The sequence below is a fragment of the Dipodomys merriami genome, unplaced genomic scaffold (assembly GCF_024711535.1).
Source record: "Dipodomys merriami isolate MVZ:Mamm:240054 unplaced genomic scaffold, mDipMer1.0.p SCAF_8, whole genome shotgun sequence".
Classification (NCBI taxonomy): domain Eukaryota; kingdom Metazoa; phylum Chordata; class Mammalia; order Rodentia; family Heteromyidae; genus Dipodomys; species Dipodomys merriami.
This window is the reverse complement of record NW_027206401.1, coordinates 53,411,466-53,429,304: the sequence shown is the minus strand read 5'-3', so window position 1 is coordinate 53,429,304 and position 17,839 is coordinate 53,411,466. Positions and strand designations below refer to the sequence as shown.

The 17,839-nt window shown below is 44.1% G+C and overlaps 1 protein-coding gene across 1 annotated transcript in view; it reads right to left on the bottom strand.

Annotated features, from left to right (window-relative positions):
• Lmbrd1 (LMBR1 domain containing 1) overlaps positions 1–15,061 on the bottom strand; it is a 60,191-nt gene extending 45,130 nt beyond the window's left edge. The window contains exons 1-3 of the mRNA XM_070010835.1: positions 14,871–15,061; positions 8,367–8,543; positions 4,044–4,104 (exon numbers count right to left, since the gene is read on the bottom strand). Coding sequence (XP_069866936.1) covers positions 4,044–4,104; positions 8,367–8,543; positions 14,871–14,948 — 316 coding nt within the window. The 5' untranslated portion in view covers positions 14,949–15,061. The remainder of the gene's footprint in view (positions 1–4,043; positions 4,105–8,366; positions 8,544–14,870) is intronic.
• Between the last annotated feature and the right edge of the window lie 2,778 nt (positions 15,062–17,839).

Below are 17,839 nucleotides of genomic sequence, written 5' to 3'. Positions count from 1 at the left end.
TTTTATATGGTCAGAGGCACATAAGCACTGTTCCCCTCCTAAGAGTATCCTCCTTTGGTCCCACTCTGCGTGAATGTCTACTGACTTGTATAATATATCATGGCTTGGTGTATTTTAGATTTGCATTCACATATGAGAAAAATATCACCATTACTTTAAATAATGACACTTGCAAATGGAAAGGATGAAAATGTTCATAATAGGTGGCAAAGATTATCCCAAAAATACAGTATCTTAACATCTTCTCTTTTACTTTCACTGAAAGCATCCTATTCTCTTTACATTGCCTTACTGGTGTATCAAATTTTCCAAGATACATTGTTATTCCGAGAAAAACAAGATGGAGAATAAAATATGCAACCACTGGGGGGAAAAGGAGGGAAAAAATACATGTTTATATTAGCTTTCAGAAAGAGACAACTAAGAAACTAAGGCACAGTGACACATGTATAGTAAGAAGCTGGGCATGATGACAGGCATACTAAGAAGCTGGACACAGTGCCACACATGTAGTAAACGTTGGACATGGTGACAGGTATATATGGACACAGTGATGTATATGTAGTAAGAAGCTGGACATGGTAACAGGTAAATAGTAAGCTGGACATGATGACACACATGTAATAAAAGTTGGGCATGGCTGTCACCAGCTGCTGAACTGGAAGTGAGGCTCCAAACCATGTTGGTGCAATAATGCTCACTTAAAACTGTGTAGAACCCAGTACAGCATGAACTCCGCTAACAGGGTAGATTTTACAGATCCCAGGTTTAGGATCAGCCTTATGGAAAGCCACCGGCCTCGGCCACTTGTTCCCGTGCCTGACAGCGCTACAATCAGAATCAGAATCGATGACCACTGTGGGAAATAAAGTCAGAGGTGGTCCACTCTGGAGATAATGCATGCGGCCCAAGTGGAAAGCTGCTTGTTTATACAATGACTCCGTGTCTTGTCACGAGGCGATGTACCTGGTGGGTCCTGAGGCAAATGGGACGTGAGGATGGAGCATGGAGGATGCACGGTGTGCATGCCCTACATGCCTTCCCAGCACAACAAACCAAGGGGCTACACAAGCAGAGCCCATTCTAAGAGGAACGTGCATTAGAGTTACTCAGGAATATAATGAAACTTAGGGTAGTTGGGGAAGATTGTACACCTCACAGTACTCAGATAAGGAACAGAGGGGAGGGATTTTTGCATTAAGAAATAAATTGCTTGCCGGGTGCCGGTGGCTCATGCCTATAATCCTAGCTACTCAGGAGGCTGAGATCTGAGGATTGTGGTTCAAAGCCAGCCCAGGTAGAAAAGTCCATGAGACTCTTATCTACAATAAACCACTAGAAAACTGGAAGTGGTGCTGTGGCTCAAGTGGTAGAGCGCTCGCCTTGAGCTGAAGAACGCAGAGACAGCGTCCAAGCCCAGAGTTCAAGCCCTATGACCGACCAAAAAGAAAAAAAAGAAAGAAAAAAATTGCTTGCTGTCACCTGTCTGACTATCTCTGCCCACCAGACACCCCAGCTGGTAAACCACCATTAACCATTATGTCTCCCTTTTGCTGTACTTGAGTTTGTGTGTGCCGGTGCATTTCTCACACCATGCAGTCTATCACACCAATGAGACCCAATCTCCTAGGAGTATATGATAGGACCCAGTCTGAGGCTGCCCTGCAGGACCAAAGCTGAGCCACCCCACAGCAAAGGTAAATTGCCCAGAACCACAGCTGTCACATGGCTTGGCCTCCAGCTGGGGGAACACAGTGTACTTTGAGGCCATCTGCTGGTCTTTATTAAAGTGATCTGTTTTAAGATGATCAAATCTTTCATCTGTAAAAAGTGAAAAATGCAAAAGAAAGTGGGAAATGAGGTTCATGAAAAATAAGCCTTGAACCAGGGCCCTGGCAGGATTAAATAATGAAAATGTTGCTCCATTAGAAAAGACTGCATGCATTGTAAAACCTGACAGAAGTGAGGGATGAAAAGAGCACTTTGGGGCTTCACAGTTTCTGGAATTTTAGTTCTCAGGACCCAAAAAACATGCATCAGGCAATTCGTAGCCAGCATCTCAGAAGACAGTGGCCTGGAGATGGCAACTATTTTAGCAACTGCACAGTCTTTCAGGGTCCTGGTCAAAGGCCTGACCAGAGAATTACCATCACCATCATCCAAGTTCAGATCTGTTCTGACTTCATGAGCATGAAGAAGTACACTCATCATTTGGCTTTTCCAAGTTTTTTTAGCCCAGTTTCTGCAGGTAATTATATTTTTCACCATAATGAAAGATCCTCAGAGAAGTAAGTCCTAACCCCAAGACACCTACGGTTTGTATTGATTAACTGCTTTCCATTTAAAGTGATAGTTAAGGACAGAGTCAAAGACACACACTTTTCCTTGGAAGGTATGAAGAAGATCAAAGACACACACTTTCCTTGGGAGGTATGAAGAAGATATACCCTGAGATCCCTTTCTCCAGGGTTTCTCCTCTCCATGACTGAGCTGAAAAAGGCTTCCTGGAGTGAAATTCTGGTTTGCAAGGCCTGGCAGCCACAACTGCAAGAGTGGTTCATGGTAAGACGTGGCTCTCGGGCAGGGACTGAACTACCATAAAGTGGCTGATCACCTGGCCCCAGGGACAGAGGAAAACAGAACTTCCTCCCCCAAAAACATTTTCATCAAAAACGTTTTCAAAGAAGTAGTTTATATCATTCCAACAAATTTATACTGAAAAGGCAATATTCTACTTAACATAGAACCACTTCAACAGTTAAAAATTCTGTTTTATGTTAAATGTAGAAATCAGAAACATTAAATTCTATATTAAATTCTAAAAGCTATATCAAAGGAGTCAAATTTCATAGTTCCTATACATTTTGAGTAAAGAGAAAAGGCAAAGATTAGACAGACAACAGCTAACTGAAATCCAAAGACACTCAAAACCAATACTCAAATTATTTGTTTTAATGTCCTACTGAAATCTTTCTTATCTGGCATCTTGATTTATTAATGACAGAATAGCATCCCTTTCCTAAACCTGCATTTTTACATTGTTGTAAAATCATAGGTTTTATGGAGGGGGTAACAATGTTCAAGAGGAAGTGTACTCATTACCTCACTCATGTAACTGTAACCCTCTGTAATAAAAAAAATTTTTAAAAAATCATAGGTTTTATAGTTATTCAAAAGAAAGAACATTTAGGGGGTCATTCTCTGCTGGGAAAGGGAGGACAAGAGACAGAGGTGGAAGCCACGTCCATGAGCACTGGATGAAAGTGGCCATGCAGAGTAAAGTCAGAGGTGGAAAAACTCCCCAAGGTCACCTCGACCACTGTCAAGACAACATTCTACCCAAGTGCCAGGGCTCTCACACCTGTAGCTACTCAGGAGACTGAGATTTGAGAATTGCAGTTCAAAGCCAGGTACAAAATCCCATAAGACTCTTGGCCTGTGGAGCTGTGGTTCGAGTGGTAGAGCACTGGCCTGGAGCTGAAGAGCTAAGGCCCTGAATTTAAGCCCCAGGACCAGCACAGCAAAAGGAAAACATTCTAGAAATGAAGATATTAGTCAAGAGAACAAGTAAGAGATGTTAAGATTTAGAGTAACTCAACTGAACCATCAAGAAATGTTAAGAAGTGAACCTAGTCAGACACAGGTAATTAACACCTGTAATCCCAGCTTCTCAGGAGGCTCAGATTTTAGGATTGCAGTTTGAAGCCAGCCTAGGCAAAAATCTGAGAGACTTTTCTTATCTCCAAATAACATCCAAAAAGCTAGACGTGAAGCTGTAGCTCAAGCAGTAAGTAAAACATCAGTCAAGAAAAACAAACTAAACAAGAGTTCAAGGCCCTGAGTTCAAGACCCAGTACCAGCACACACATACACACATAGAAAAAAGAATGTAAATGAAACACAGTGAATTAAAATAGTGTAGGTAAGACAAAAATGCAGACAATAATAACTTCATATATTAGATCAAAATTAAAAGTTTATAGTTAGCTCTAGTCTACAGTTTGATTAGGAGCCCAAGTAGAAAATGAAACAGAGATACTTACTATAGTAACCATACAACACGGTGTCCTCAATCTGTCTGCTGACATTGGCATTCGCCCAGTCCTAGGACAGAAAGAACAAAAATATTAATTTTTACACTCATTTCCCCAATTCTTATAAATGACTGGGCTATCATCTCAAAAATCCATCATTAACTCAAAAAAAGGTTCTTTTATTTAAAAAAATGAGAGATATACAAGGAAACAGATATATTTCAGTGTGTGCATGCTGGAATAATGCACGGTTCTGTGTAAACACAAAGTCAAAAGGCTGCCAGGTGTAGCATACTCCTGTAACCCCAGTACTCTGCAGGCTGAAGTAGGAGGATTCCAAGTTCGAAGTCAGCCTACACTATACAGGGAGACTCTGTTGCAGCACTGAACTCAGACTGAAGATGAGAGATGATTTCCTAGATTACCTACAATGAAGCCTGAATGAAGAAAAGATATTCTCAGAGAAAAGAAAGAAGACAGTAAGGAAGAGGACAACGCCTCCCAAGCAAGAAGCTAAACACACATTCACTAGAGATACTGGGCGGAGGGGGGGGGGGTGGGACAGGGGGTGGAAGAAAGGTAGAGCATGTGCGACAAGGTCTTGAGAGCCAGAAGAGGGCTATGGACACTGGCAAGGGTGACAGAAGGCAGTGATAAGCCTGGTGGCTGTGGCCCATTTCTGTAATCCTAGCTGTTCAGGAGGCTGAGATCTGAGCATGGAGGCTGGAAGACAGACAGGGTAGGAAAGTCTATGAGACTTTTATCTCCAATTAACCATCAAAATGCCCAAAGGGGAGCTGTGTCTCAAGTGGTAGAGCAAAAGCCTTGAGTAGAAAAGCTCAGGGACAGCACTCAGGCCCTGAGTTCAAACCCTAGTACTCACACAAAAAGGAAGGGAAAGAGGGAGGGAGGGAAGGAGGGAGAGAGGGAAGGGAGGGAGTTCCTATACTTTAGGAGAACCAATCTCATGTATGATAAGGTGTACATGAACCTGAGTGCTTGTTGAGCCTTACCCAGTAAACTCCAATCTTCACCTAGACTTTGCTTAACAGCTCTTTACCCAACAGTATTCAGTTGTTTAGCATACTTTGTTCTAAAAAGCTGGAGACAATCTAATTGTCCTAGGGAAAGAGGCTAACACATATTATTGTGCACTTACAGAATACCACATAGTCTGCTGGGTGCTCAAGCCAGGAATCCTATTGACTCAAGTGGCTGAGATCTGTGAACTGTATTGTGGTTCGAAGCCAGCTCAGGCAGGAAAGTCTGTAAGATTCTTACCTCCAATTAACCAGCAAAAACCCAGACGAGGAAGTATGGCTCAAGAGACTTCAATTATTTAAAAAACAAAGGAATGTGAGACAATCAAAAAACAATAAAAATAGGAATGAATAAATTTAGAGTGTTTCAGAGGAAAGGAATATCTAACTACTGTATACCTAACTCTGTCCTTCAAGCTGGCTTTTCAAAGTCCTCTCCCTCCAACTGACACTGCTCCTCACCACACCCTCGCCATAGACCAGTGCCCCCTTCAAGAGGCCCTCTGTTCTGTCCCATGAGCATTTGGCCATGTCTGCAAACCAGAGTGGAGGCCGCCACAGCTCTAGACATCTAGTCAACAGAGGTCAAGGCACTGCCAAGCCATCTTCAATGCACAAGAGACTCTCCACAACAAAGAATTCTCCAGCACAAATGTTACTGGTGGAGAAACACTCACTTAGTGTCTCTAGGAATCTGGATCCAAAACACAGGAGCTCTTTCAACTTATTATCAAATCTAAAACCCACTTCTATTAGCAGACCTTCCAAACGTGAGGCACCTTCCTTCTTTCAAAGTGCCCAAAGTCCTATTTATGGTCACCTATATTCATTGGGTAAGCCTAAACCCCTTTGCCAGTAAAGGACGTTGCATTTTCAAGGACTCTAATCTCTCAAAAACATCTCTTAGCTGAGCACCAGTGGCTCACGCCTATAATCCTAGCTACTCAGGAGGCTGAGATCTAAGGATCGAGATTCAAAGCCAGCCTGGCAGAAAAGGGCAGAAAAGTCCGTGAGACTCTTATCTCCAATAAACACTAGAAAACTGGAAGTGGCACTGTAGCTCAAGTGGTAGAGCACTCGCCTTGAGCTGAAGAGCTGAAGGATAGCGCCCAAGCCCAGAGTTCAAGCCCCACAACCAACAGAAAAAAAAAATCTCTTACTTTACTCATTCGTAAAGTAGGCAAACTTTAGCAATTCCTATTAAACACAAGGCGATAAATGCTAATGCCTATAATCCTAATTGCTCAAGAAGCTAATATCTGAGGATTAAAGTTTGATGCCAGCACAGGCAGGAAAGTCCCTCTGATCTCCAATTAACAACCCAAAAGCCAGAAGTGAAAGCTATGCGTAACTCAAGTGGTAGAACACCAACCTTGAGCAATGACGCTTGAAGCAAAGTGACCCTGAGTTCAAGTGCCAGGACTGGCACAAAAAATGAACACAAAAAACAACAACAACAAAAGAAACAACTTCCCTACGCCCCATTCCCAGTTCTCTAGAAGATCAAAGTTCTTGAAGTTGTATACTAAATGTTAGTAATTTCCATTAAACACAAGGAGATAAATGTAGAAATAAAAACATAGAAGTACAAATAGAAACACGCCCACTTTTCTAAAAAACAAAATTTGTTTTTTGTGCCAATCAAAGATCTTAATACAAGGTCTAAACCTTGAAACTTTTATAAGAAAAAAACACAGGACAAACTCTGAAAGATATAGGTATAAGTAAATTGTTTTCTACATAGAATTCCAACTGCCCAGAAATGAGAGCAAATATTGGGAAATGGGATGGCATCAAAGTCTCTGCATAATAAATGAAACAAGTACCAGAGCCAAGAGACAGCCCACAGAATGGGATTAAATCACCAGCTAGTCAATGGATAACAGAATAACATCCAGAACATACAGAGCTCAAAAAGTTAAACAGCAACAGAATAAATAATCCAAATAATAAATGCCCAATAGGACAGTTTGAAGAAGTTCAAGCAGTTAAGAAATATAAGAAGATATATTCAACATAAAGAAAATGCACATCGATACTAAATTCCATCTCAACCTAGTCAGAATGGTTATCATTAAGAAAACAAACAGGCCGGGAGCTGGTGGCTCACACCTGTAATCCTAGCTACTCAGAAGGCTGAGATCTGAGGATCACGGTTCAAAGCCATCCCGGGCAGAAAAGTCCGTGAGACTCTGATCTCCAATAAACCCAAAAAAACCAGAAGTGGTGCTGTGGCTCAAGAGGTAGAGAGCTTGCCTTGAGCTGAAGAGCACAGGAACAGTGCCCAGGCCCAGAGTTCAAGCCCCACGATTGACAAAAAAAAGAAAAAAGAAAAAAAAAAAAGAAAACAAACATCAAATTTTGTGAACATGTGAAAGAAAAGGAACCCTTTTACACTGCTGATGGGGCTGTAAACTAGCGAACCCACTATGGAAATCAGTCCTGAGAGTCCTCAAAAAGCTAAAAGTAGGCCTCCCCTAGGATCTTGCCATACCACTTCTAGGCATTATCCAAAGTAATGTAAGTCGATATGCAAGAGAAATACCTGCATGCCATGTCTATTACAGCTCTGTGTACAGTAGTCAAACTGTGGAATTAGCCAGAGTGCCCAACCATCAATGAATGGGTAAAAAAAAATAGTATGTAACCTAATCAAATTCCCATGATCATTCTCCCTTATTGAACAACAAATCCACACACAGAGAGACACAGGGGTATTACTCATCCATAAAGAAAATGAATTAAGTATTTTGCAGGAAAATGGATGGATCTGAAGACGACCATTTTGAGAGAGGTAATTTATATGTGTACACATGACTAACTTGTGGGATGGCTTGTGAATGGAGGAAGGATAAGAGATGAAGATGAGAATTGTGGAGGGTGAATAAATAATACCGAAACATATGGTGTCTATGTCTGAAGACAGCACAAGGACACTCACTGGAAGCCGCTGGATAACAAGGGACAGGAGGTTTGGGATAAAAGAGAGCTCTGGAAGGCATTTGATTATAATGAGGCAATACTATGGTAGCACTGTATGGACATGGGCACACATACAGCACAAACATATACACACACACTCTCGAATTAACAACTTGCAGAGGTGTTGAATTGGTAATTCTTGCAACAGCTAAGTCAGCTTCTGGTCTCCCACATTGCATTCCCACTCTATGCTTACATTTTGATGCTCAATGATCCCAAGACAGGATAAAAAATACTGGACTACTAAAATCAAATAATTGCTAAGAGTTTGAAAGGAAAAACAAAGGGCCAACAGCATGGTAACACTCACCTTAAATGTGCCATTTTGATTTTTCATGTAAGAAACCAAAAATATGTCCACGGGCAGAAGGGCCGATGTGATCAGCGCAATTGCAAGGGAAAAAATTGCTGTTATGGTGGAAACAACTTCGCTTTCCCGTTGACTTTGGTATTTACGCACGTAAGTCCAGCAAAATGCCAAAATAGCCTGAAACAGAACAAAAGGAAATGACTGTTACTGTTTTATGTACTCTCTTAACACTGATTTCACTGTTTGCAAGTTTCCAATGGGACATTTTGTGTGTGTGCATCAATACCAGGGCTTGGACTCAAGGCCCAGGCTCTACCACTTCAGCCACACACCTCCACTTCTAGCTTTTTGCTGGTTAACTGGAGAAAACAACCTCATGGGTTTTTCTGCCCAGACTGGTTTTGAACCTCAATCCTCAAATCTCAGCCTCCTAAGTAGCTAGGATTATAGGCATGAGCCACTGGTACCCGTGGGAAGAAGGTCTCTTCCACATGCAAGCATTACCTGGAAGCCATTACAACCATGGCTAAGATTCTAGATTCTCAAACCTCTGCCATGAATTGAATACCATCCAGGCAGGTGCACCTGTGCACTCACTGTTGTAGCAGTACTCAGTTACACAGACTCTCTGCAAACTCAGTATAATCATACACAGTCACACATGGATCATAATGCAGGACTATAATGGGAAGAAGCTTTGAATCCAGCCCCCACTCTTCTCTCCAACCTAAAGGAATTTATCTAGTAGTTATTCTATCCTAAGCTCATTAGTGAAGCATCACTAAATGGAACTTAGAAATTAACTCTGCCCTGCTAGGACAATTTAATACCATCCATCTACAAATGAACTGCTGTACAATTACCATAATTCAAACTTTAAAGGACACAAGAGTGAAAATATATCCATCTGTGTAACAAGCTTTCCAGTTTTTTTTTTTTTAAGTCTACCCACAAGTGATGAATCTGACATCTCCAATCATCCAGGCAGTCAGCCACAAGGCCTCTCCTAAGCAGAGCACAGTATGTTGATGAACCTCTAACTGAAGGGACCATCAGCACCTCCTGGAGGGTTGTTAAAACAGGCTGCTGAGCCCCACACCCTTGTGGGGGGTCTGGAATGTGCTCAGGGTTAGGTGTTGCAGACAGACACTGAGTCAGTGGTTCTCAGCCTCTCCTCTGTTTCTACTTTCTTCCAGCCCCGTTGCCCATCAAATCAGTCCCTCAGCCACACTCCTCCAGGCACCTGGGCTTCAAGTGCCCAGGATGCCCACAGGGGCCAAGCCCAAGGCCTGCTGATCCAACCCGAGGCCTACGCTTCCCTGCTCAGGACTCACCCCTCCATTTGGGGAGCCTAGTCACAAGCCTGAGTGGAAGGAGTAAAACACAGAAGCCTCACAACAAGATGTAAGAAAGGTCTCACCACCCTGAAAAATTCCGTTTTGTCTCCTTGTAAGTAAGCCCTCTGTCCCCAGCCCCAGACACCACTGCCTGTTACCAGCCCTAGAAGGTTGGTCCTTCTCAGTGTCATTTGTACTTCTATCAACCTGACTGAGTCGGCTTCATCTTTCATGTGGCCTAAGTCATCTGAAATCCATCCAAGCAGACTTCTGTCATTCCTTCACCCTTCATGCTGATGTCTTTTCAGAAAAGAGGAAGTGGGAACAGCTTTATAAGCCAGATGCTGGGGGCTCACACCTATAACCCTAGCTATTATGGAGGTTGAGATTTGATCACAGTTCAAAGCCAACCTGGTTAGAAAAGTCCAGGAGAAAAGAATGGCACCACCCATTTGTTAGGAAATGCAAAGACTTGGAAAAAATTACATTGTGAAGTAAGCCAGGCCCAAAGAAACATAGGTCCCATGGTTTCCCTTATTTGCAATAACCAGTATATGTCTCGGACAAGCAGAAAAGGTCAAAAACTATGCACATATGACCATATAAGATGATGCTAAGTGAAATGAACCCCAAGAAAAGGACACAAGAGGTTTTATCTTTCTTGCTATTGTTTTTAATGTACAATGTGATTTTTTTCTTTTGTATGTTCTTCCCCCATAGCATAACTCTGTTTTCACTGTATTTGATTCCAGTGTCCTGCATCTTGAATATCCATTTTCCTAATTTGGGGAGGGGAAGGGAAATAACAACATGCTGAAATAAGGATACAGGTTGAGCCATTTAACAATGAGATGTACAAGACACTATGTTGAAAATGAACTTCACAACTTTGAGGGGGGAGGGAGGAGTTGGGGAAGTGAGGAGGGAAGGGATATAGTAAGGGAAAAACAAAGGAGGAGGTAACACTGCTAGATAGGAAATGTACTCATTACCTTACTCATGTAATTGTAACCCCCCTGTACAGTATTATTACAATAATATACATATATATGTATATTATTGTATATATATATTATATATATATATATAAAAGAAAAGTCCAGGAGACTCATATACAATTAACCACCAAAAAGCTAGAAGTGAAGGTGTGGCTCAAGTAGTAACACCAGTCTTGAGTATAAAAAAGCTAAAAGACAGCACCTAGGCCAAATTCAAGCCATAATACTAGCACAAAAGAGAAAGGGAGACAGGGAGGAAAAGAGAGGGAGAGAGGGAGACAGGAAGGGATGGAGGATGAGGGAAAGAGGACGAGAGGGAGGGAGGAAGAGAGAGAGAGAAAAGGAGGGAGAAGGAAGGGAGGGAGGGAGAGAGATTTAAGACTCTAGAATTTGGATGATGGAGCAAAACAAAAATAAAAAGATATGCTAAAATTCTGGCTCAAGTGTTTACTGATTTTGTTCTTTTGGCAAAGTGTCTTTTTCTTCTACAAAAGGTTATTTATAAACACTTAATATGTCTTCTTTAAAATAAATTCAGAAGCATTTTAAATATTCCTGAAATGTTTGGAATTCACTGGGACCTGGGCCTTAGCAGTACTTCACCAAGTGTGGAGCATACTTTATTGTTGGGTTATGAGAATGAGAGATTTGCGCTTTTCCAGAGTTGAAAGGGAGCTAATGTCAGCAGAAGTTATGCTGGAGATGTAGACCTTTGGTTTTAAGAATATCAAAGACCTTTTTCTTTGTGTGGTTATATTGTAGCTAACAACAGAAATCATACCCTAAAGTAACCCAATGTCCTTCTCTGTAAGACGGATGAGAATACGAGTTTTCATGACAAGTTCTAAGGATTAAATAAGAGATGGAGTTCTTAGTATGGTCGGTGGCCATAGTAACTGCAAACAAATTACAATGATGGTAACTAAATGTCTGATGAAGTAACATCTCAAAGGACAGGAAAAATTTTTTAAAGTTGTGCTTTAATTGGTCTAGGCATGATGAAAACAGTAAAAAATAATTTTTTTTATTAAACTCTGACCCAAACCATGTTTTTAAAACACTGAGACGATATAAAGCGTCCTGCTGCCTTCCACTGGCTTAATGCAGCCACTGGACAGCCCTCATCCTCACAGTGCAAAGACAAAGCATCCCTTTTTCACAAGCAGCATGATTCTGGTGTGAAAAAAGTTATTCAGACTAACAAGGTTTTTATCAAACAAACAAAACTAATGCTTCAAGCTAAACAGCATTCATTACTTTGAGCGAAAACACGAAGGAGCAGCACACAGGCCCTGAGTTCAAGCCCTAGTACACACATGTACACACACACACACACACACAAACCCAGACACGTACACACAAAAGGCTATTAGTCCAGCTTTCTTTGGAGTGGCTCTTTTGCCCATGAATGATTCTTTGAAACACATCCTGATGGCCATGTGGAAAGCACTTGTTCTGTTAGCTAGATACATCTTCCAATATTTTTCATTACAAAATAGCAAAATACCATGCTCAACTAATCTACTGAAAAGTTGTCAAGCTCACAACTTTTCCAAAACTGTAGTGACAGTAGCCAAAGCAACTGGTGCCCAGAAGAATAGCTTTTTTAGAATGAAAGGCTTACTGATTGTTTTTTTGTGTTTTGTTTTTTATTCCATTTTGCAGCCAACCTTTAAGAAGCTTCTGGGTTTTAGTGTATTAACAAAGAACACCCAACACTATCCACAACACTCTTCAACTGCAACCACGGACCATGGAAATTGGATTTTCTTCAGATATTTCAACCAAAATAACTTATCCCCAAAAGCTGACTGAAAGCTGGGCAGTGATGGCTAGCCTGTAATCATAGCTACTTTGGAGAGAGTTGAGGATCACAGTTAAAAACCAGACAGACAGAGAAGTCCAAGAGACTTTTACTTCCAATTTACCACCAAAAAGCCAGAAGTGGGGTTGTGACAAATAGTGGAGCACCAGTACAGAGTAAAAACGCTAAGTGACAATGCAAGACCCTGGACTCAAGTCTCAGCAGCTGTGCAGACACAAAGTACACACATACAAACACTAAAATAAAATTAAAATACTGAATGAAAAACCAGACAGGAGAATCCAGCTCTGTTCCAGTAGACCAGGAATTAAGATTCGCACAGATTTAAACAATGACTTTGTTATTAATTCTTCCCATTCCCACATCTAAATTTCTCAGTCCTAAATTCTGTCTCATTTCATCTATTTCTGGTATAATTTTGCTAACAAAACTCCCCCTTTTTCAATTGTTCAAAGCCAACGTCAACTCTCTTTCAACATTCTTCTCAACTCTCAGAAGTCCTATTCCAGTTATAAAATCCCTATTTTGGCTTTCAATATCTAAAATACATGTTTCAAGAATTTTAGTATTCCCATCTATTTTCTGGCCTTCTTTAAAACCCTGTGTTGTTTCATGCGTATCCTGGTACAACTTACAGCAAAACTTCTGTATCATACAATCATATTCATTAATCACTGGCAAGACGGTCCACTAAGTCTTACGACTGGTTACACGCTTACTTTTTTATCCTAAATAAACTGAATCTGATGGACTGGAAAAGGCAGCATAGTATCCAAGTACAGAACCGGACAGCTCTGGAGCCCACCATCAACTTCTATGGTTTCCAGTTCCTCAAGACATGAGTAAAGCAACGTGCAGTGTAGAGAAACTGGAGAAAGTAGCATGAGGAGCCCTTCCTTAAATTTTCAATTCTTACTGTTTTTTATACAGCCTCTACTTATAAAAAAAATTACTAACAAAACATGCTAAAAACAAACATGTGGGGAATCTGATAAACTACAAGGTTGTTCTTGCACCAGTACCAGGGCTTGAACTCAGGACCCAGGTGTCCTCAAGTCTCTTCACCTCCCTTAAGGATGGCACCCTACCACTTGAGCCACGGCTCCACTTTCAGCTTTGTGCAGTTTAACTGGAGGTAAGAGTCTCCCAGACTTTCCTTCTCTGGGCTGGGTTTGAGCCATGACTAGATCTCAGCCTTCTGAGTATGTAGATTACAGGGGTGAGCCACTGGTGCCAGGCTCAGACAGAAGACTTTTGTTTGTTCTATTTGTATTCACTTTGTAAAACAAGAAAACACTGGATACTAGTAGGATGGCATGAAGAAACTGAGGAAATGAGTCCCGAGGACAGGCAGAGGTACAAAAAGTGTTTCACAAGTTTTAATTTTGGGTAGGACAATAACGGTCGGGCCACTCTGGGCCAGTATGGTCAGATGTTAATGAACCACTTAAGCATAATTTTAAAAACGTAAAAAAAATAAAAACAATAAACACCAAACACAAGATGGCTGGACAAAGACACCGGAGGTCACAGGCGTTAGCAAACCTTGACACTGCCCTTGGCCCAATAAGGGCAGCACCCTACACGGACTTGGCCCTACATCGATGTGGCCGCACGGACGTGGTCAACACCAAGGTGAACCACGGGGTCCTGACCCACGGCCTACACGGAGGTGACCCACAGGATCCTGATCCAAGGCCTACACGGAGGTGATCCTTGCAGGGAAAGGCAGGGAAGGAACTTAACCTGGAAGTCCGAACAGCAGTCATCAGGATAGAATGGTGCCCAGAAGACTGACTCCAACGCCAGGGGAGGGGAGGAGAGAGGGGAGGGATGTAGGGCAGGGCCTGGGGAGGACAGGATGTGGAGGGGAGGGTGGCAGAGGGGAGGTGGGAGGGTGGGACAGGGCAGGCGGACTGGAGTATGTCAACAAGGCCAGATGCAGCCCCGGGGGCGGAGTGCAAGGGTGGGGGGGGTCAAAAGCCGGCCCCAGCCTCTCACCCCGCTCTCACCCCGGCCCTGTCCCCTCATCTCCCCCCCTCCCGCTCCCACCCCCCCCCCCGCCCTCCCGTCCCCTCACCCCACCCTCACCCCCACCCCCGCCCTCTCGTCCCCTCACCCCACCCCCACCCCTCCACCCCCTCCCTCCCTCGGCTCCGCCCCTGCCCCCGACCCCGCCCCGGGCACGCAGGTCTGAGCAGGAAGCCCGCCGGTCCCCGCATCACCCGGCCCAGGAAGCCGCCGTCCGGGCCTGCTGAGGGCGGGGCGGCCGCGGTCCCCGGGTCGTGGAGTCCCCGGGTTGTGGGGTCCCGGGCCCTCGCTGCCCGCCCCCCGCCCGCCCTACCAGCAGCAAGAGGCCGAATATACACCAGCCGGTCACCAGTTCGGCCGAGGCCGCCCCGGCCGCCGCCGTCGCCGCCATCTTCGCTTCCGGTCGGGCGGGCCACCGCGCAGAGGGAAGGGGCGGGGAAGGGGCGAGCGCGGAGCCGAGCCGCGCGCCCTAAAGGTTAAAGGGGCGGCGGGGCGGGGCCTGGTTGCCGAGGAGACGCGGCTCGCCAGCGCCCACTGGCGATTGGCGGCGGGGCGGGGCGGGCGCGCTCCGGGCGTCGTGACGTCACCACGCGGCGACTCCACGGGCGGTGTCCGGCTCGGGCTGAGGAGCTCCGCCCCCGCCGTACCACTGCTGTGGAGGCCGCGGGCTGTTCCGGGCAGGCGCCTTCTCCCGGAAGTGAGCCTTCCTGGTGGGACTGATGAAGGCCTGGCTCCGCACGGAGCTGAGGCCTAGAGCCGGTCCACCGGCCGCGGAGGGGCCTGGGGCCCGCTGCAGCCTAGTGCGGCCAGGTGAGTGCCCTGTTCTGAGCCTGGTGCAGACTGGTGTGGGCCTGGGTGCGGCTCTAGAGTGGCCTGCTCCGAGCCTGGTGCCGCCTGGGCCGGGCCTGGTCTGGCCGTGTCGTCCAGGCCCTGCTGTCTAGACCTGTGTGTACCGGTGAGTCTCCCACGGTGGCCTGACCCACTGAGGACTTGCTCACAGTGAGGTTGCAGCCTCTAGAATATTCACCAGCCAACAACAGTTCACCTAGGCCTAGGACTGCTGACCACCGGAAGGAACCCCACAGCCATGTGGGGTAGTCAAAGCTTGAAAGGATGGACCGAACACCACCACCTTCTCTTCACCATATTCCATGTGCTGATGGGCTCTCCTTACCTAGGACAAGTTTGTAGTGAGAAGCAAGCATGTTGGTTGAAGGCTAGCTGACATGCCTGCTGGAACACGACAAGGAACTAAGGGGAACGATGCCATTTTCACCTGAAGCAGCACCTCCATACACTGGCTTTAGGATGATTGGAGCACATCTCTGTTTGGCTCTCCTATATACATCTGGCTACCTGGAGACCTCCTCACAGCTTTCCTAAAGTGAGGTGAAACTTCTGCTCTAGATAGTCACTCAGAATTCTGCTATCGTCCGTGTTACAGGTGTTGAAGATCCCAGATTCTTGGAGTCTCCAGCAAAGATTGGATGGAGATGCACAAAAGCAGCAGAGCAAAGAATGTGACGGTGACAAGAAACCACAGGCCCAAGCTGTGGTTAAAATTTCACCTTTGCTAGTGTGTGAAATTCAAACCCCAATAGTGATGGGAATCTGCTTTGTTCTCAGAACTCCATGCTGCTCCCATGGACCACTGACCACCCTCTCCCTTCTGGCTCTCAGGAAAATTCCACCCCTAGCCTTACCTGAAATAGTAGGACTGCCAGGGGCATCAAGAGGTGACCCCTATGTGAAACCCCAGACAAGAACTGTTAGCACCATAAATCCCAAACGGGACAGTTCTGACAATAAATTCCCAACAGGAAAGGACAAAGAAATTCCAAAGAGTTTCATCTTCAAATGTATAAAAACCAAACCCACCCACCCCACCCCTAGCTTTTTTTCAGCCACCCTGCTCTGTATTCCATGGAGTTCCTCTGCAGCAGTGATTACAGCTTTCTCTGGTCTGCTGAGGTTTCTGCCTTCTTTACCTGCTTTTCTCTGCTTGGTATTTACAACAATCATGACTCAGTGCCCTAACAAGTACTAGTACTCTCTCCCCCCAAAAAGAACTGCTTCAACTCCATACATTCTTGCATGACCTAAGATGCTTTCCTTTTAGAATTGATTGATTGGGAAAAATGAGAACAGAAGTGGTGATATTGATCAAGACACATGCACTCATAGTCTGACTTGACTAGAACCCCCTTTTTAAAACTACTTGAAGAAAAACCTTTTAGGAAATATTGTGTGTGTTGTGTGTGGGGAGGTGTTGAGTGTACATTCTAATGTGTTTGCTGAAGACAGAAAACATTGCTCCCCTGGAATTGCTGTAGTTTGCATTTACAACTCATGAAATGGTAGTTTGATTTTTATAGACTGTCCACTTTATGTTCAACTTAATGGCCATGAAAACATTCAGTCCAAACAAATGAAAGAGGAGACATTCCAGAAGACCTGTCACATCCTAGCCAGAAGCAGCAGAAGTTCTGTTGTTTGAGCAGAGCGATCCAGATTGGTCAGGCTAGGGAAAGGATCACCATGCCTTTGGCTAGATATGTACTGCATCTGTCATTGGAAAGAGGAAAAGTGTAAGAGGAAGCTGCTACTGAAAAGTTAAAATTCTTACGATGTGGATGCAAAATGTCCAGGATGCTACAAGATTACCTCAGTTTTCAGTCACACACAGGCAGTTCATTAGTGTTGTATCTGTCTACAGGAAGGAAAGGTCACAGATGCACAGAAGGCTATTCACTGAAAGAAAACCTACTGATGATCTACAGAACTTCCAGGTTTTGTGTGTTCTCATAGCAAGTCTTAGAAGTTCTGCTACTCTATTATGTTTGGCTATGTAATCTACAAAATCATGGCATCTACATTGGTGCTGGTATTTTTTTTTAAGAATTTGATTATAGACCAAATTAAAGGAATGCTGGAAATATTTAGCAAAAGGGAAAGTTTGTAAAAGAGTTCTGATTCCTCCCCTCATTGCTCTTTCAGCTTACTAGGTAAATCCTCATCCTAAAGCCAGATGTGGGAGGAAAGAAGATGACTCACCCATAAGGTTGAATCTCAGATTTCCTGAGTTAGGGGAAGTGCTGCATCTTGTTACAGTGGCCGAGAGCAGCTGACATAGAATTGCACTGAGGTGAATCTAAGTGCTGAAAGAATGTGGGTCAGCATAGCACTTAAGTTAGGCCATCACCCCTAGCTCATGGTGACACTGGTTCATGGAGCTTGAGACTCCATCTTTGTGCTTATCCCATTTGAGAAGACATTCCAGAG